The sequence below is a fragment of the Plectropomus leopardus genome, chromosome 18 (genome assembly GCF_026936395.1).
Source record: "Plectropomus leopardus strain MGB_pleo_1.0 chromosome 18, ASM2693639v1, whole genome shotgun sequence".
Lineage (NCBI taxonomy): Eukaryota > Metazoa > Chordata > Actinopteri > Perciformes > Serranidae > Plectropomus > Plectropomus leopardus.
In genome coordinates this window covers 7,914,771-7,935,423 of record NC_142193.1, presented here as the reverse complement: position 1 = coordinate 7,935,423, position 20,653 = coordinate 7,914,771, and the positions used below count along the sequence as shown (strand labels likewise).

The 20,653-nt window shown below is 38.3% G+C and overlaps 1 protein-coding gene across 1 annotated transcript; it reads right to left on the bottom strand.

Annotated features, from left to right (window-relative positions):
• Positions 1-60: 60 nt before the first annotated feature.
• Positions 61-18,595, bottom strand: LOC121956149 (myosin heavy chain, fast skeletal muscle-like). The gene is made up of 40 exons (XM_088069551.1): positions 18,499-18,595; positions 18,188-18,399; positions 17,728-17,871; positions 17,500-17,656; positions 17,044-17,071; positions 16,825-16,936; positions 16,652-16,744; positions 16,425-16,488; positions 16,246-16,344; positions 16,062-16,165; positions 15,847-15,985; positions 15,649-15,767; positions 14,652-14,801; positions 14,397-14,567; positions 14,002-14,311; positions 13,778-13,866; positions 13,152-13,239; positions 12,916-13,033; positions 12,705-12,828; positions 12,104-12,240; positions 11,755-12,010; positions 11,401-11,643; positions 9,989-10,165; positions 9,767-9,912; positions 9,592-9,682; positions 9,119-9,508; positions 8,067-8,193; positions 7,331-7,449; positions 7,050-7,246; positions 5,940-6,123; positions 5,687-5,852; positions 5,484-5,608; positions 5,101-5,409; positions 3,758-3,961; positions 3,552-3,677; positions 3,302-3,472; positions 2,052-2,156; positions 1,824-1,919; positions 1,459-1,593; positions 61-1,111 (listed from the first exon to the last, which is right to left on the bottom strand). The coding sequence occupies exons 2-40, from the start codon at positions 18,389-18,391 to the stop codon at positions 1,088-1,090; spliced, it is 5,841 nt and encodes a 1,946-aa protein (XP_087925677.1). The 5' UTR covers positions 18,392-18,399; positions 18,499-18,595; the 3' UTR covers positions 61-1,087.
• Between the last annotated feature and the right edge of the window lie 2,058 nt (positions 18,596-20,653).

Here is a 20,653-nt window from a genome sequence, read left to right as displayed (position 1 = left end):
CAAAAGGAAAGCATAGGTCTTTTTTTTGTTTAGTGAGTGAAATATGACCAATCAAATACGAACGAATATACTTTTTTTATTTTTACAAACATTTATTTCTCTTCTAAAACTAAAAATTACAGCAAAGACAAAAACAGACTAGAAACAAAACTAAACCAGTTGAAAAGAAATGTGAAAACTGTGACCTGGATTTGAAAAATGAGATATATCAAACAAGAGAGAAAATGGTTGCACAAGGATGACGTTGACCAGAGGAATCAAAAGCTTGTGTGGCGATATATTTATAATGAAATATGATCAGAAGAATAACATGACACGGTATGATAGCATCCTGAATAACCCATCCAGTTCCTCCCACTCTCTGTTGAGTATTACTGTGCTGGAATACAGTTAAGTAATGTGATTAAACATATTTAGAAAAATGCAACATATGAAAAGAGTATAATCTGAATTAATGATGGTTTTAAAATAGTTTTAAAAGCTAGACACATGACCTTCTTCATAACCAGGCCTTAGAACCAGAAAAAAACATATTTTATTTATTTATTGATTTATTTATATTTTTATTTTTTATTGCAGTATAATAGTCACATCCCCAAAAAGGACTATAATTAAACAGGCTATTGCAACCAACTGCGTTAAAGTAAGCGTGGATCTTTTTGTGTCCCATCAGGCTCCTGGGCTCTAAATCATGTGTTAAAATGTAATGCATGATTACAACTTCATTACTCATAATAGTATTAGCTTTAGGTTTTTGATCTCATTAAATAAAAATATTTGTTTTTACATTTATCTCACAGGAGTTTTAATGTAATGTTATTATTATTTTGAGACATACATATTGTATCTTAGGTTCATGTTGTTGTCTACATCACTACTGGATCAATAAATATAATATGTGGATAAAATTGTTACTTATTGACTAATGATTGCCCTAGTTATTGTTACTAGGATTTACTGATCTAAGTATAAACACTGGGATATTAATGATATATATGATATATGAAATATTGTATATAATATGCTTTCAAAAACCTCATGTCATGCAGATTTGTCTCCGCTGGTGTTCAGAGAGTCCAACATTCAGCTACTCGCCCTGTCCCTCTTGTGCCTGCAAATGGTGCAAAAACAGCATTAATAAATACATCATTTTATTAAAAAAAACAAAATTCGTAATTACATATTAAAAATTATGTCACAAAATTATAATTTTTAAATGCTTTTGTGTTTTCCTTTTTTGGTTTTGGTTTACAGTACTAAAGCATTTCTGGTAATTTTCTTGTACTTTTTGCTCATTTCTTGCACATTTTTGGGTCATTTCCTCTTGCGTTGCTCATGACGTTCTTCAAATCAAGCCAAATTGCTCAGCTTTCAAGGGGTTAAATGTCACAGTTCTCTTTTCAAAGGGACAGCTAAATGTTAGTATTTACATGTGAAAAAATAAAAGCCACTCCGTACCTTTGTCCCTATTTCCCGGCTCTTTGCTCGCATCTTATTGGCCAGAGCTTCGGCCACATCAGCTCTCTCTTCGGCCTCCTCCAGCTCGTGCTGAGCCTTCCTGAATCTGGCCATGTGCATGTTAGACTGCTCCTCCTGGAAATGAATCATGTGGAATGTATTGGTCAGTGGTGGAAGAAGAAATTTAGAGACTTTAGTTAAGTAAAAGTAGTAATAATATCTGAGGTTAAAGTATTTCTTGTGCAGCAAAATGTTCCTCAAATTTGTAGATCAGTACAGTACTTTAGTAAATGATCTCAGTGACATTCCTGCTCTGGTTTTGGTGATGTGACACAGCACTGAGTAGATCCGTGTGATTCACTCACAGCTTCTTCAGCGTGCCGTTTGTAGGCCTTCATTTTGATCTGCAGCTTGTCGACCAAATCCTGCAGTCGAATGTTGTTTTTCTTGTCTTCCTCAGTCTGAAAGATGAAGAGAAAAACCTCTGGATTCTAATTTTTATGATTTGATCATTTTCATAATAACGATATGGCAATGAAACGCTGAGAGATTCCATCAATTAGCAACAAACACAGAGTAGCTGTAGGCTTTACCTGATAGGTTAGCTCTTTGATTTTCCTCTCATATTTCCGGACTCCTTTGACAGCCTCTGAAGAGCGTTTCTGCTCAGCGTCCAGCTCGTTTTCCAGCTCACGGACCTGAAGAGCACAATTTGGGATATTTTGTATGATTTTAAGCGTGTTAATGTTACAATGAGTCTCTAGGACTTTTGTTTAAGTGTTTGAGTCAGGAGAACCTTTATGGGCAAATACACAGAAATATACAGTATTCTGCAATAGCTGGCGGAGGCCTTCTAACCTTCAATGGTTGGACATGTGGTACTTTTGCACTCTGTGTTGCACTTTAACACCTAATACTTTATTTGGATAGTCTGCCTACAGATAGTCTAATAGATAACCTTAAGAATATATGTGATAACCATAAGCATGCCCACATATTCTCAGAATAATTTAGTTGAGTTATTGACTCAACCTATGCAGCATGCATCTACAGACAAAGCCAAACCGTTGAATTGTTGAATCTGATAAGCTGTTGAAATTTAAAAAAATAGTCTAATTGTAGGTGGACTATCCACATTAAGTGTTACCATTGAGGGCAGTAGTTTTTGGATATAATCCCACACTACCAACATGTAGCTACATGAATTTGTTTTTTTATCTCGTGCAAATTTTAGCCAACTGCCACTGTATTTGGTATATAACACATGTAGATAACACCTCGTCCTAACATATAGTGAGAAAGGGAACTCTGGCAGATATAGCATGAAAAATTGTCCAGATATTCTATAAGACACAACGAAATTCAGGGAGCCTGTTGAAATCTGATTGAGCCTAATGAACACATTATTGTTGCTCTGAAAATAGAGTGCAACACCTTTTCCCTGTGAAACTCTGACAGTTTTTTTGTGGACTTCACCTGACTTTCCACTGGCATTGATAATGACTGCATCTTCATGTTGCCTCAAATTTGAATTATGTATGCATACATCAACACATAGTGTTTTTTGTGAGAAGTTTTTTCTTATGTGAGGGTCTGAAGACAGAGGGATGTCATCAAAAAACAAACAAACAATATTGCATTTAAATAAATAAATCTATTTAAATTAAACCAATAGAAATAACATATTAATATTCATATTAATATGGATATTTCCTGATCTAGACATTCTGACATTCTCCATCATGTCATCAAACATTATGTTTATTTAGTGCAGATTATAATCTAAAAAAAAGTGCATCACTACTGATATTCTACAACGTATAGCTAGAACCAGCATACATACCCTTGCTTCCAGTTTTTGGAGTTGCTTCTTTCCGCCCTTCATGGCCAAATTTTCTGCCTCGTCTAGTCGGTGCTGAAGGTCTTTCACCGTCACCTCCAGGTTCTTCTTCATCCTCTCCAGGTGGGCGCTGGTGTCCTGCTCCTTCCTCAGTTCTTCAGCCATCATGGCAGCCTGGAGGTGCCACGACAGGAGTATTTAATACCATAAAATCTGTGTTAACCAGGATAAGAGCCCTGGAAGAGCACCTTACATCAGTGATGGCTTTCTTGGCCTTCTCCTCAGCGTTCCTGGCCTCCTGAACGGCCTCCTCTATCTCGCAGTGAAGCTGAGTAACATCTGCCTCGAGCTTCTTCTTGGTGTTCAGCAGACTGGTGTTCTGCCAGAGATAAAAGATGTGTTACTTCTGCAAACCCAAAGGGGTTTGTTTGAATATCTAAACACTTGTAAACAACCTACCTGAGAATGTAGAAGTCCAGCGCGTTCGCTGGCATCAACCAGTTCTTGCTCGGCCATTTTGCGGCTGCGCTCTGTTTGTTCCACGACGGCCCGAAGCTCTTCAACCTCAGCCTGCATTAAAGCCGTCCTGCGCTCCATCATCGCGACCTGCTCCTTCATATCATCCTGCAATCTGACTGAGTCGTCCAGGTGGATTTGGGCATCCTAAAAATGCATTTATCCATTGCAGTAGTGGAATTAAACAAGTACATATACTCAAGTAGCATGCTTGAGTACAAATCTGAGGTACTTCTACTTTACTTGAGCATTTTCCTCACATGCGGCTTTGTACTTTTTGCTTCATAACATTTATGTGAGAGCTTTAGTTAAAGTGCTAGTATGTTTTTTTTTTAGTATTTTGATAATTGTTTCAGTAATTTTTCATTCAAAGACATTTCATGTTTCTTGCTCCACGAATGTGAATATTTGCTGCTTTTCCTTTTAAGAATGGTATTAATTTTGATGTGTTAGTAATAATGTTGAGGTTTGGATGGGTTTGTGTAGTAAAACGCACACTGAGTGTCAGGATCCAACAGTTCTCCCATTTCCTCCTGCTGATGCCTCAAGTCTTATTGCCTAAAAGTTCAGATTTTTGGTTTGGCAGTTTGTGAAAAGGTTCTACATTGTTTACCATGTATCTTACCATAAAGCAGTTTTTAGGTATTTTTGTTTTGTTTGTAAGCAGGCATTCATGACAAAGAGCCACAATACTGAATTAATGGAAGGCGATGAATTCTTTTGCGCTCTTGTGGGGGGCGGGACTCTAATGCGCTCTGTCTCTGGGGTGTGGTCACGCGGTCATGTGTGTCTGTGCCCTGGGACAGGTTAGTTCAGCCATGGGGTTCATTGACAGTCTCCTGGCTACAGGGGCCACAATTATGGTGTAAAGGTTGATGCTAAGTTCAAGAGGGTAGTTGAATGCACATCACATAGGTGCAAGGCTATAAACAAGAGCATGCATGAGGAAAAAAAGGTAACGTCCGACACTTCCTCCATGTCACACAAATTTATTCAAGACAACGTTTTGATCCTGCCTGGATCTTTTTTCAGCTCAAAATGTTATCGATCCGAGCATTAAGATGAAACATTTTCCTGAATAAACTTGTGTAGCATGGAGTAAGCGTTACCTTTTTTCCTCATAAAGGTTGATGCTAAAACAAGTACATACGGTAGGTAACTAGTTATATGGAACCAAGTATGGCTGTAGCAGCTGAATCCCTCAGTGTATTAAAGAACTTTTGCAAGAGTAAGAATGTGTTATTTTCTCTTTTTAAAGTGACATATTCCTGCTTTAACTGTTGTACCTTGAGCTGGCCCTGAACGTTCCTCAGTTGTTTCTGGGCCTCGGCCGCCTGCCTGTTCGCGTGACTCAGCTGGATCTCCATCTCGTTCAGGTCCCCCTCCATCTTCTTCTTCACCCTCAGGGCGTCGTTCCTGCTCCGGACCTCAGCGTCCAGAGTGGACTGCATGGACTCCATCACTCTCTGGTTGTTTCTCTTCAGCTGGTCGATCTCCTCGTCTTTCTCTGCCACTTTTCTGTCAACTTCAGCCTTTATCTGGTTCAGCTCCATCTGCACACGCAGGATCTTAGACTCCTCTTGTTCCAGGGAGGCCTTTAAAAACATTAGTGGTTGCTTACACCAATGCAAAACACATATCAGATGGCTATGTTTATTACCAGCTGTACCTCAGCTTCTTCCAGCGATGTCTGCATGTCATATTTTTCTGTCTCCACCTGCTTCTTGAACTTCTCCAGCTCGTGAGTCGTCTTCCCGGACTCCACCAGTTGTTCCGTCAGGTCTGAGATCTCCTCTGTATTTTCAAAAACATTTCTGATCTTAAAAATGTTTCTCACAAACTGCTGTTTTCTCGCATGAGCATTTCACTTACGCTGCAGGTTTTTATTTTCCCTTTTCATCGTCTCCAGATGATCCAGTGCTTCTTCGTAGGAATTCTTCAGTTTGAAAAGCTCAGTGCTCAGGGATCGAGACTCTTTCTGAGAGCTCTCCAGCTCCGCCTGAGACTCGTCGTACTTCTGCTTCCACTCGGCTACAATCTGAATCCAAACAAAACAAATGAGACATTAGCTCGTCATGATTTATGATGTGAAACAAAGAAGTTGATGTGTTATGAAGAACAATACCTTGTCAAAGTTTCTCTGCTTCTTGTCGAGAGTGGCAGCTACATTGTTGGACCTTTCCACATCCACCATGAGATCCTCCATCTCATTCTGAAGTCTCTGTTTAGTTTTCTCCAGCGACGCACACTTTGAGTTCACTGCTTCAATTTGTTCTTCAGCCTCTTGGAGGCGCTGGGCGAGCTTTTTCCTGTTAAAAAAAAAAGAATTTTGTTACAGACTGAAAATAAAGTCAGAGATGAAGTCAACCAATATGACAGGTTTTAGTGTTGCTGGTAGGCAGTGTTTTATTTTTACATAAATTTTAGTGTAAATTTTACTTGGAGGACTGCAGGAAGTAATAATACAATATTGCTAGTACGAGAACAAAAGAGAAAAACGTTCTGTCATTATAGTTACTTTAGATAGAGTTTGATTAGTTGTGCTGAGTATAAAAGATGTTCAATTCCAGAAAAAAATAATAATGAAGAAACTATTTTTGGAAACTTTTGTACAGAAAATCATGAGCTGAAAAATAGTTTTTTTGTTGCTGTTATTTTAATTGAATTATTAATAAGAATTATTATTACTTTAATTACTTATTTTAGGTTAAAAAATCAATTCTTGAAATGCAGAAAAAAATGTTTAATCAATTTAATCTTTTCAGAAAACATCATCCTTCATACAGTATATGTTAAACTGAATTCTTTTCTGTAGGGACATTTAATATTTTTGTTTGCTAAGCTATGCCTTCAAATAATTGGAATGAAGTTCTAGAATTCTTCCAAATAAATACTCTTTGAATATCCTTAATTATCATAAAAATTACAGCGTCCTTTCCAATAAAGTCCCTTGGACATTGTTTTAATTTGTTAGGAAAATATGAACCTGCAAAATAAAGTGTGAGCTTGTATGTATTAAATAGTATTAATGAGCATGAGGGAGACAGGAAAACTCTTTAACTTAATATTTGGCTTTTTAGCTTTAACATTTGTATTTTTTTTCAATCCAGTATTTTAAAGTAAATTAAATATAATGTGTGCTCTTTTCCGTTTGATCATATTAGGAACTGTTTGATGTCTAATATTTACTTAAAGCCAGCATTAGTCTGATGTGTTGATCTCAGTGTATAATTACTTTGCCTCCTCCAGCTCCTCGGTGCGTTGGATGGCATCAGTCTCATATTTGTTCCTCCACATAGCCACCTCAGTGTTTGCTTTGGACAAACTGCGCTGCAGCTCAGCTTTGGCCTCCTGCTCCTCCTCATACTGCTCACGAAGGAGATCGCAGTCATGACGGGCCGACTGCAAGCTGTGAGCCAGGGCGTTTTTAGCCTATCGAGGAAGACATCAAGAAGAAGAGCTTCATGAGAACAAATGTTAGTAATGCTGAAGAAGTTTTTGCAAACCTCAGATTACCTTTGTTTCCTCCTCGATCAGTCTCTTTAACTCGTCAACCTGTGTGGTGAATCCCTGTTTACCTCTGGTCAGCTGGGAGATGAGACTCTCTCTCTCTTCCATCTGTCGGGTACATTCAGCTACAAGGAGCCAAACAAGTAAATATATTATAATTAAAGCCAGTGGTTGAAAGTAATTCATTATATTTTCTGAAGTACTGTATTTAAGCACAAATTTGACGTGATTTCATTCGAGTATTTTCATGTCATACTACTTCATACTTCAACTCCATAACATCTCAGAGGGAAATATTGTGTTTTTTTACCCACTACATTTGTCTAAAGAGCTTTAATTACTCTACAAGCCAAGATGTTTGCATGTAAAACATATTAAGAGTTTACAGAATATGATTTTTTTATTAAGAATCAAACTACCCAATAGTTTATACAAGTACAGCTGAAGTTATTGGTCAATTAGTCAAATAATCTGGATCATTGTGAAAGCCTTTGTCACTGCTTTCCGAATTGTTATAAACATGATAATCATGATAACGAAATGATGTCGTATATAATAATATAACAGTCACAGGAGACATTTTCTCTTTTAATGCTTCAAGTACATTTTCCTGATTACATCCTTTTAACTTTTTTTTTTTACAATATTAGTACTTTTACTTAAGTAAAGGATCTGAATACTCTCTTCCCACTGATCAGAAGTCTGTAATTTAAATTCAAGTCAACAAGAGAAAGAGAATTACCATTCTCAGTTTGCAAACGAGCCCTCTGATTGGAGAGATCAGAAATCTGCCGTGTGTTTTCATCATTCTTGGTCTTCAGTTCCAGAAGCTGATCTTCGAGTGAGCGACACGTCTTCTCGAGGTTGACCTACAGATGTGTCGAGGTAAGTGAGTTTTGAATTGTTGGGAAGGTTACTTTTGAAATTTAATGGTTTTAATGGTTAATGGTTGCAGATTACTAGTTACCCTATAAACAATGTACTAAGTAACTAATTATATTGATCTGAGTATAAAATACAAAATACGAAAAACAAACCCTAATTTGTTTTTTTTTTGTTTCTGATGAATAAACGAATAACAAAATAAATTGTTTTTCATATTCCGTTTTTGGATTCTCGATTGAATATTAAAAGAACAAATGATACATGGATACACAATCGTAACCCTTTGAAAGCTTTGAGCAAGCTACAGCTTTGGCTTAATTTCTTTCAAAAGAATAGGAAGAAGACAATGAGCAATGAAACAAGAAATAATTAAAAAATGGTCAAGAAATTATAGTGAAAGTACAAAATACAAGTTTCAAAAGTGACTTGAAAAATGTGCTTAAAAGTTACAATAATGTACAGTATTTTAATATTTAATTATGATAACTGTTAATTTAGTTTTTTACTAAAAGTTTTCCCTAGCTTTTTAAAAATATTTTTAATTCTACTAATTTCTTGCACTGGTGTGAAATCACACCAATTTCTTCAGGTTCAAAGGTTTAAATACTTGTGACGGACTCCTGAAAGCCGCACAAGAAAAGCGATGTCGCTCCGGGTTCCAAATGGTTGAACATCTACAGCAGTAAAATGCAGCATATACATTAATGTAACAATAATATTAGTTCTACTGCATTAAATATAATCATTAAACACCGACAGGAAACATTTTCTTGCACAATGAGTAATTTTTACTTTTCATATTTTATGTACATTTAGCTGATAATTCCTATAAACTTTTACTTGAGTAAGGTTTTGAATACTTCCACCACTGATTATGCTAATGCCATATTCCAAGTTTAAAAATCTCACCTTGACTTTTGCAACTGTTTCCATATTAATTGACAAATCATCGATCTCCATCTTCATCTCGCTCTTTTCCTTTTCCAGTTTCTGTTTGATCCTCTGGAGGTTGTCGATCTGCTCTCCCAGCTCGGCCATGCTGTCCGCCTGCTTCTTTCGTAGCGCAGCGGTCGTGGCCTCGTGGTGCAGCGTGGACTCCTCAAGGTCACGTCTCAGTTTGAGGAACTCGGCTTCGCGCTTCTTGTTCATCTCGATCTGAGCAGCCGTGGCTCCTCCGGCCTCGTCCAGCCTCTCGCTGATCTCCTCGATCTCCCGGGTGAGGTCGGACCTCTGCTTCTCGATCTTCGCACGGACAGCTCGTTCAGCCTCAACTTCTTCCTCCAGTTCTTCAATACGAGCCTAAAAACAAGAAGCACAGGTTGCATACATGAGGGTTGTTATCGCTCTGATTAATGCATGACTTAAATCTTTCGTTTTATTACATGGAGCTCCTTCATCTTCTTCTGAAGCTGGTTGTTAATTGTTTGCTCGTCTGTGATCTTGCTGAGCAGCTGGTTGTTCTCAAAGTCTTTTCTGCGGGAAGATACAAGATGTCAGTTTAAACATAAGATTTATTATCCTCACACGTGCTGCACATAGTTAGTGCATTTAGCTTACTTTTTAATTTTCTCGTCAGATTGTTGTTTGTCATTTTCCAGGTCCATCAGGGATTCTTGCGTGAGTTTCAGATCCCCTTCGAGCTTCCTCTTGCCTCTTTCCAAGTCCATGCGGATTTTCTTCTCTTGCTCCAGTGAACCCTCAAGCTTGAAAGCAAATTGCAGAGAGTTAATTAAGATATCAAGTTACACCATGAATGTATTATTGCCTGCAGCGACTCACATCATCCACTTGCTGCTCCAGCTTGGCCTTGGCTTTGGACAGTGAGTTGACTTTGTCTTCCTCAGCTTGGAGATCATCGAGTGCCTGTTGATGAGCCTCCTGAAGGGCTCGCTTCTCTTTGGTCAGTTTGCCGATGTTTTCATCCTGACCAGCCAGCTCCTCCATTAGGTTTTTCACCTGCAATTGGAATTAGACGTTATTGCACAATAATTATGAACAAAAAACATGAAAACACTGGCGGAGCAAAAATTTCTGCCATAGTTGGTAAATACCAAGACTAATCAGAAAAAAATAGGTCTTGATACAAGCCTTAATGTTAAAAAAAAGGATAATAATCTAAAATACTTATCTTATCTATCTTATCTTGTAGCAACAACAATATCTCGGAATATGTTCAGGTGTTATCAATTTGTCTTTGTTTATCTAAAGTATAATAAAATAAAACAATGTAATATTTACTTTATTAAAGGTAAAATTTCTGCTTCATTTTTTAAAAAATATATATTTAGTTACTAGCTGATTTTTTTCATTAAACAAATGACTCATGTTGAGTTGCTCACTTTTTTTTTTTAAAAAAAGAAAATTATGTAAACTCTGTGCTGAGTGACTAGTAACCATTGCTGTCAAATAAAATGTAGTAAACAGAAATATAAAAGTAAATAAAAATAAAGATGCATCATACCTATAGGAATTATGCCAATTTATGTGAAATAGCGCACATCCACAACCAATTTCTGGAAAAGGGAAAATGGTATTTCCTTTGGGATTGTACAAATATGGAATATATCAAATTCAATAAAGTTTGGAAGAGATTTGCAGAAGTGTTTAAAAAATGTGTTCAAATCCAGAATTAGAAGAAAAAAAAGACAGAAATGGGGGCGTGCTTTAGGCATTATGAACATAAATGCAATATGCTTTAGAAATGGTGTTTTGGTGGTATTTAATGGTGTCTCCGTCTGCACCAAAAACATATCTATATTACCTCAACCAAATGTAATCGAATTTGGTTGTGGAATCAACATACTTTTTTTGTAGAATACAAAGTGTGAGTAGGAAGAATTGGGCTTGGTACAAGAATTAAATGTCCTTACAGTCCTAATATGATTAAGAATTATGGAATTATGGCACTCATTTTATAAGCAAATATATGCATACCATATTATCTATTTGGAAAAAAAACAATTGTGTTTCCTTTGGCATTGTCAAAAAATATGGAATGTACCAAATTCAATTAAGTTTGTTTGTTTGTTTGTTAAGTTTGTTAAGTGTTCAACTCCAAATTCGGGAAATGTCTGCCAAAATGGAAGTGTGTTGATTCTATTGAAATGTTAAATTGTTTGTAAGATATTCTGCTCAATTAAAAAGGAGATACATGGAAGTACCAATCAAACAGTCCAGCTAAAATCACCAACCTTGTTTTCTGTGGCATGTTTCTCTTTCTCCACTTTAGCCAGAGTTATCTCCAGGTCATCAATGTCCTTTTTAAGTTCTGAGCATTCGTCTTCGAGCTTCCGCTTCTTGGCAGTCAACTCAGCATTCATTTCCTCCTCATCCTCCAGTCTCTCAGTCACCTCTTTGAGTTTGGCCTCCAGCTGGATTTTGCTTTTGATCAAGCCTTCGCACCTCTCCTCTGCATCACAAAGATTTTCTGAGTCCTATGAGAAAGAAGATGAGAAGAAGAAAAAAAAATGGAGAGAACAACACTTATGTGCAATTCTTTGGATGATTCGACTGAGATCCGTAGCTTTCATTTCAATGACACTCACAGATTGTACTTGCAGAAGGAGGTTATTTTTTTCCTGCAAAAGAGAAACCATTTTCTCTTCAAGATCCTTCCTCTTGGACTCTGACTTTGCCAGATCCTCCTTACATTTGATGAAGTCCTCTTTCATGGTTGCCATCTCCTTTTCAGTCTCTGCGCTCTTTAGAAGTGGCTTTATTTTAAAGAACAGCTTCATCCACGGCCAGTGCTTCACATTCATGAACAGGCGCAGGTTATATTGCAGAATCCAGACACAGTCTCTGTAAGACATACATTTAGTGAATGTCAAGAAATTTAGTGGTATCGGTTTAGTTTCTGTCACTGTAGAGGAATATTTTTAGTGCTGGCCTTACTTTTGAGCTATTAGTTTGGAGATTTCTTTCCTCATGAGATAACCACGACACAACGCTTGAGTCTGGGTCACGAGAGAAACGAGTTTTTCATCTCGCAGCTCCTCCAGAGTGCCGAGTAAGCCAGCTTTGAAGAAGACCTGCAACAATACGGTGTAGAAATGCTGGATCCAGTCCAATAAAATAAATCAGTGTATTTTCAGGCTGAAGTCTTTCCACAGTGTTTTCAAAAGAAGGTAACTCTATGAGCAGCGTTATAATAAAGACCATCTGGACCGAGATAAGTCATGACCAAGACCAGAGTGTTTTGGATCGAGACAAGACCAGAACTTTGAGGGGTTGAGACCAAGTCAATTATACAAGTGTCACATGAGAAAATTCTTGATTGAAATTCTTGACTTTACCATCTTTGTTCAACACTCCTTTTTTTTTGCACAAGCAATGCCGAGTTCTGTTTGTCTGGGACTGAGACAAGACTGAGTAAAGATGTGGTCAAGACTGAGACTGAGATGAGAACCTTTGAAAAGTGGTCTTGAGACCGATCTTCCGATCAAGATCAATCTCAAGTACTACAACACTGCCTTTGAAGTATTAGGAGACATACCTTTGTGGCCCCGAATCTGTACTGAGTGTGGTCAACATCGATTGAACCAAGAAGCTTCTCAGAAGCTTTCTTTCCATCAATGAACTGTCCTTCAGGGATGGCACTGGCATTTAGAATTTTGTATCTGTTCCAATGTAGATAAAAGTAGATTATCACAAACTGAAATAATTTAGATGAAAGCACAAGTAATAGCTATCTGTATTTCTCTGACCTCTGCTTAAAGTCAGCATAAATAATCCTGCTGGGAAATCCCTTCCTGCAGATCCTGATACCCTCCAGGACACCGTTACAGCGCAGCTGGTGGATGACCAAGTGGTTGTCCATGATGCCTGCAGTGAAATAAACAGGAACTGATTGGCAACAGACAGATGCCAAACATATATACATCATGTTTTTTGATCTCTGATTGCACCAACTAAATCAAAAGTTTTTCTTGTAACTTTATACCTGGTGTTTTGATCTCATTTGGAATCAGGCAACGCACAAAGTGAGGATGGGTGCTCCTTAAGTTGGTCATTAGTTTTCCAAGGTTTTCCTGCAGGAATTCACATATCATTGTCACTCTTAGAAATAGACTTACACTGACAACAACAGTTTTGCTTCTTGTTTTGATTTGGCATTTGATCAAATCTATCCATCCATTTTCATCCATTTGTCTGGGGCCAGGTCACGAGGGCAACAGGCTGAGCAGAGTGCTAAAGACATCATGCTCCCCGGCAACACTTTTCAGGTCCTCCTGGAGGACCCCGAGGTGTTCATGGGTAAGATGAGCAATGTAATCCCTCCAGCATGTTCTGGGTCTACCCCAGGGCCTCCTACCAGTTGGACATGCCCTTAACACCTCTAATGGGAGGAGTCCAGGAGGCATCCTAAACAGATGTCCGATCCTCCTCAACTGGTCCCTTTCAATTTTTGAAATCCTTCCTCCTCAAAGTTCAACAGTCCAATCAACTATTACTGTTTGATTGATGGAACTTGTTGGAACCAGAGTTAAACTGTGTGGAGGCACCATATTTCAGGATCAATGCAAGACCATAAAATCATACCCAAGCAGATTATTATCACTTCTGTACCCTGAAAACTGCAGACACCGTCTGAAACGAGCCACCTTTCTTCTTTGCTCCTTTCTTTGCTCCTTTGCCACCAGCATCTCCACCCGATTCTACAAAGCAAACACAGAACAATTATTTGGCTTTTACCAAAGCATGAAGCTCGGTAGGTGGTCTCCATATTTAAAGACATTAGTAAGACCTTCTGTCTTTGACATTTATTACTACAAAGCTTTTAAAATGTGTACCTGCTTCAGCACCAGAAAAGGAAGCATACAAGAAGGCCAGCAATTTCATTGATGACTTCTGGTAAAGCTGCACCACAGACTCGTTCAGAGGGTCTTTGTTTTTCTCCAGCCAGCCGGTGATGTTGTAGTCTACGGTGCCTGCATAGTGCACCAGCGTGAAGTGAGCCTCAGGCTTGCCTTTGACGACCTTTGGCTTTTGGAAAGCATTGTTTTTTCCAAGATGCTGGTCATAGAGTTTGTTCTTAAAAGAAGTGTCTGAGGCCTTGGGGAACATACACTCCTCTTCAAGGATGGAGAAGATGCCCATCGGCTGTTGAATTAATCACAGATATACATTATATATGGTGCCTAGAATCGGTCAAAACATACACTGATGTGCAGTAGATTAATCTTACCTTTTCAATGAGCTCAATGCAGGCAGCCAAGTCCATACCAAAGTCAATGAACTCCCAGTCAATCCCTTCTTTCTTGTACTCCTCTTGTTCCAACACAAACATGTGGTGGTTGAAAAACTGTTGCAGCTTCTCGTTGGTGAAGTTAATGCAGAGTTGCTCCATGCTGTTGAACTGTTAAGAGAAATAACCTATGATACATCAGCAATAAAACTGGGAATCATCACAACTGACTGACAAAATTAAGTCAGGACTCACATCAAATATTTCAAATCCAGCGATGTCCAACACCCCAATGAAGAATTGCCTTGGTTGCTTGGTGTCCAACATCTCATTGATGCGAATAACCATCCACAAGAACATCTTCTCATAAACAGACTTGGCCAGAGCACCAACTGAATTGGTGACCTGATCAGGATATTTGAGGATGCATTAATCAGCAACACAAAATATACATTTTATCAAGGTCATTAAACTTGTTCATACTACACATTGTTTGGGGTAGGCTGGAGGTTGGGGGGGGGGGTAGATTGGAGGTACTTTATTCAGCTAATCACTAACTAAGCAGTTACGTTGGGACTTCTGCTTCCAGTCCAAGGAGTGAAGTGGGCTTATTTTGGACTGACACTTAGGTTATTGTGGACAAGTCATGAAGCCAGAGAGTGGGTTAGGTAGCTGCTCTAACAGCAGTGAAACCTGCTCGAATTTTTGTTGTGGTCAAATGTGGAATTACAACATCGATATCTGTCAAATGATGCCATTTGGCCCAAAAAGACTTTTTCCCATGGACTTACATTGTGACAGAAATGTCTGTAGATCAGTAGATACACAAGTGTCACAACCAGAAACGGATCGTTTTACTTTCAGACTTTGATCCATCTGGTTTAATAATAAATAAAAAAATTTCAGAAGAGCTGCACAATTAAATAATTTTATCCCCATTCAAGTTAGCAGAGCGAGGGTGTGCCTGCTCTATGAGCCCTGTGATGTGTAAGCAGTGCCAGTCATCTAAAGTGAGAATTTTCTGAACCGTTAGCTTTGATAAATCAACCTAACACTATTACCAGATATACATTTTGATCACCATTCAAAATTTTCTTTTGTAACCAGTCACAACAAGATTTCCTGATAGAAAAATTAACAGGGAAGAAATGCCACCCTGCTAGCATCTCTTTGCCTCTACCTTTGTGGATTATTTTCTTATACTAGCTCATAATGCATTATCAGGTGTAAAATGTTGGAGCTGTCAGAGTACCTGTGGGACTGTTTGGCCCTTGGTGACATATTCATTCCCCACTTTCACTCTAGGATAGCACAGGCCTTTCAACAAGTCGGCAGAGTTCAGACCCATGAGGAAAGCCACTTTGTCTGCCACTGAGAGATAAACATTTCATCTTTGTTAATATCACCATGTCTTCATTGACAGGTAAAAGACTAAAATCAAAAGTGTTACCCTCAGTGCCATCAGGCTCTGCCTGCTCCTCCCTCTGCTTCTGCTTGAACTTCATGTTCCCATAATGCATCACAGCTCCAGTCAGCTTGTAGATGGACATTTTCTCATCGGTGGTGAAGCCCAAGACATCGGTGGCAGTCTATTACATTAAACCCAGCATTAGTAGTAGCCAGTTAAATGCATGTGCCATTGAAAGTGATAGATAAGTAGCTCACATCTGTGGCCACCAGCTCCTCTTTGTCGTCGATGCTGGCCACAGTGATCTGCCCCTGACTGATCATGGGGTAGTCGTACGGGTTTGTTGTTATGAGAAGCATTTCTGAAGAGAAAGTAAAAAAAATTGATTGCATTCTAAATTCAAAATAGCTTTATTTACAAGCTACAATGTCCTCCTCTTACCTATAAGCTCTGGTTTGTGGCCAGTCATTATCTGGTAGAAGATGTGGTAGCTCCTCTCGTCAGACAGCTGGAAAGTCACTCTCGACTTTTCCAGCAAATCTACATACAGTTATATCAAGTTATGATTGTCATTGTGTAATTATACATCTGATGAACATAATGAATGAAAACAAACTTACAGGTTTCAATATCAGCAGAAGCCAGTTTTCCTGTGGTTCCAAAGTGAATCCTGATGAATTTACCCTATAAAATATAAAACACTCTATGAAAATAGGCAGATTGCAAAGGAAGACACTGAATTCTATAATAAAGATTTGGGGAATATTTAAAGAAGAAGACACGGGTACAGTTCTTGGACCACTGGGCCGACAGTCTTTTGTTCTAACATCCCATTTTGAGAACTTACGAATCGTGAGGAGTTGTCATTCCTCACAGTCTTGGCATTCCCAAAAGCCTCCAGCAAAGGGTTCGCCGAAATGATTTGATCCTCCAGTGTCCCCTGGAAAACACAGCCAGCTTCATCACAATCCCATTGTAGGTTTCTTTTTTTTTCAGGCTTATATCTTGTTGAGGAATTACCTGTATTTTGCCAGATGTGTGCTCCTTCTTGTCGCCACCAGCCACCGCGATTGTCGCAAAGTACTGGATGACACGCTTGGTGTTGACAGTCTTTCCCGCACCGGATTCTCCACTGTGAGCACAGGATCAAAGAGAGAGCAGAAAAAAACAAATCATGCTGTGCAATTGTTACTGACTGAATTATAAGACACATTTTAAGTAATATGCAACACAACTCACGTGATGAGGACAGACTGGTTCTCACGATCTGTTTGTGATTAAAAAAAAAAAAGCTTGGTCTCAGTAAAGTGATGCATTAGTTTAAAATGACAATGAAAATACATATAACATAAATATACATACTTATACGTATTATAGGCAACAGGATCCTACATAAACACCATTTTTTCAAAGTTATAATAGATATATTACTTCAGAGATTCTTGTTTTTATGTTTTTGTGCTACTCTTATTGGTTTGAAGTAGTTGGGCTTCAGCTGGGAAAAAACGTGATGTCACATACTTCTGTGCAGCAATAAGGATTTAGCAATATTTAAATTTGAGTTAGACACCACTGTCAAATAAATCTGATCCGAACAAATGATATGAACTTCGATTGTTTCTAATTCAAGAATTCCACTGAAATTGTCTGTAGGTGGTTATTCTGCAGTGCATACATAATTTGTGTCTGTCTGACCTGTAAGCATATTTTGATATGCATTATCAGAGACGGAGAAAATATGTGGCGGGGCCTCCATGCGCTTCTTCCCTCTGTAGGCCGCCACCACTTTTGGGTCATACACTGGCAGCCACTTGTAGGGGTTTACAGTGACACAGAAGAGCCCAGAGTAGGTCTGTGGATAAGAATATACTGTATGTTAGGTAAGTGAGTGAGAATTAAATAAAGAGATGACTAATTACTTACATAAATCATCCATGCTGCATAACGATCTTTGAGGTTAAACAGCACGGAGGGCTCATTGAGGTGGGTCATCATGGCCATGTCCTCGATCTTGTCGTACTTTGGGGGATTCATAGGATGGCAGTCTTCCTCCTTGACTGTTACAATCTGGACAATAAAGTGAAATGATAATGATTGGAGAAATTAGAATATTCCTGCTGCAGAAGGAGAACATGCTACAGTATATAAAGTAACATAAAAATAAAATAAAATGTGGGTTTCTTTAAACGAGTAAAGCACCAAACCAGCTGAGGTTTAATGCCGCATACTGGTGTTTTTGTATGTTATGGCTTATTTATCACAAATTATGTATTCTTTACATAATTCCCAGGCAGCCACTGGTTCCAGTTTATTTCTATACGGTGTGATTTTTTATTGTTTTGATTATTTGTGCAGTTATTCAGTCGTATACAGACACATTTACCTCATCAGCTTCAGTCTTCACGGTGACTTGGCCAGCATCCTTGCTCTGGATTAGACCTTTGATGTACAGCTCCTTGGCATCAGGTACAAAGCAGGCTGTTCTGGCATCGAACGGTCGGTTCTGAGCCTCCACTCGCTCTTTCTCAGGTTTGCGGAGAAAGATGGCCGCTGGCCCATACTGGGCCATCTCGGCATCACTACTCATGTTGATATCTGAGGGTAATAAAAAGCAAGAAAATGAGGCACATTTAAATGCAATGAATTCAATATTTCAAAAGATTTCTACGACTTGTACGTTTGGATGTCACTTACCGGGTTTACACACCCAAGTAGAATTGAATCAGAGCCACCAATGTTGACAAATGCCAGAGGGGAAAAGGATAGATCTTATCAACTGTCAGTGGATGGCAGGAGTCTAAGTGAACACCAGTGGGAGGTTGAGACTCCTTTTATCAAGTCGAATGTGCTGCTCAAGCCGGACACTCCAAACTTGGCAATGTCACTCCATACAAATGTCAATCAAGTCACATTATCGATCTCTGCTCAACACTTAAAAATGGCAAGGGATCTTCCAGTGGTAATAGGAACGTGTCAGCAGCGACAGGTGATGATCCTCAAGCACTATTTTTACATGCCTTCCATGCTGTCAAGAACTGTCATTAGCTACTTAACTTTTATGTCGTATTTGCTGCTCAGAAGGCTACATCTCCTGCTCAATGCATGATGAGCTGTTAATCAATGAGTTTAGTGTGATGATTTTGATTTAGAGACAGAAATGTATCATTGTATTTATTGATTTGCATAAAGCAGACGTATCTGAGAGTCTCTGTGTTGCATCATGACCTTCATGTTTATCCTGAACCACCTGCTCATTCACCTCCAAGCCACCTTGCCTGGATTAACTGGATTAAATCCCAGACAGATGTCAGTACAATGCCAACATTACTTTTTGGAATGTGTCTTGAGAAAATTAACTTTTGTCAAGTGGACAAATCTGATTGTTTTTCTATTGGGAAATTCTACTAAAATTGTCTTTGGGTTGTTATTTTGCAATGCATGCATGATTAGAACATGCATCCTACCTATTGCTGTTTAATAATAAATAATTAATTCCTAGGTTATCAAGGTTAAGTACTACAGCTTTCCCTGACACAACATGTGATTCTTAATATGAAAGGAAGCTTAACTTTCCACAGGTGGACGTGCACTGTTTATGGTGTGCACATCAATAACAGTCTCTACACCTGCATCCAGAACTCATGGATTGGATTGGTAAAGTTCTTCATGCAGAAGGCATATACAGCATAGGGCTTGGCAATGTATCAATATTGCATCGGTGTCATGATATGAGACCACATAATGTTGTAAGTGTTGCTCCTGTTATTGTAAATGTATATCCTATCGTTGTGCTGCTTTTTCTTGGTTTTAAAGGCTGCATTGCAAATTGAAGTAATCTTCTGAGTTTACTGTCTGTTCTAGCTGTTCTATTATTTGCCTTTACCTACTAAGTCATTTTATCCACATTACGGGTGATTATTTGTCAAAAAATGTAATTGTGTAATTTTTTTGGTGAAAGCACAAGTTATCATCCCTAAAATATTGTCGCAGTTTCATTTTTGAGGTATTTGGTCAAAAATATTGTGATGTTTGATTTTCCCCATATCCACTCCCATCTGTAATTATACAGTATATCCAATAAAGAGAAATCATAGCTGTATGTTAACATCAAGGCTTTAAACCCTTTGGACCACAGAGCACCGTTTGTAAATGTGGTTGGGTTTTTTTTTTGTTTTTGTTTTTGCTGTTTTCCCCCCCTAGATCAACATAATCTGTGTTTTCCAGTGGTGTAACCCAGTGGATATACTTACTTACATATACTTACTTAGATATACTTACATGTATATACTATACATGCTGTAATGTACAAGAAAGCATGCAGAGAGAACACAAAACCTGCCAATGGAATGTCCTTATTTTTCACCCCAAATAAAAAGGGCCAGAAAGAAAACACCAAACATTGCCCAGACTTGTTTTAAATTGTCCCATTTATTCCACTTTAAATCTTTTCAGTCTTAAAATAATGTCAGTATTTAGAAATCGCTCACATTTTGATTAGTAAAAGCTGTCAGTTTGTCCTTGTTGCTGTGATTATCTTAACTCAAATAGCAATATCAACCAATTCAAACATTATCCAAAGAAACTTGCCAGCTCTGCAGCCTAATCCACTTCTATATATTGATTTATGACACTAGCAATAATGTGCTTCTAGCATCATAGAATCATGGCAGTAAGATAATTAAATTAGAAGGATAGTGGCACATCATCAGATTAACAAGATTAGATACAGAAATATTAATGATTTGGCTTTGTTGGAACTTGTAGAGAGAGAGCAGAAATGGGCCAAGAATTGAACCCTATGGAACACCAAAAATTATAAAGGCAGATGAAGAAACAATAACACATTGAA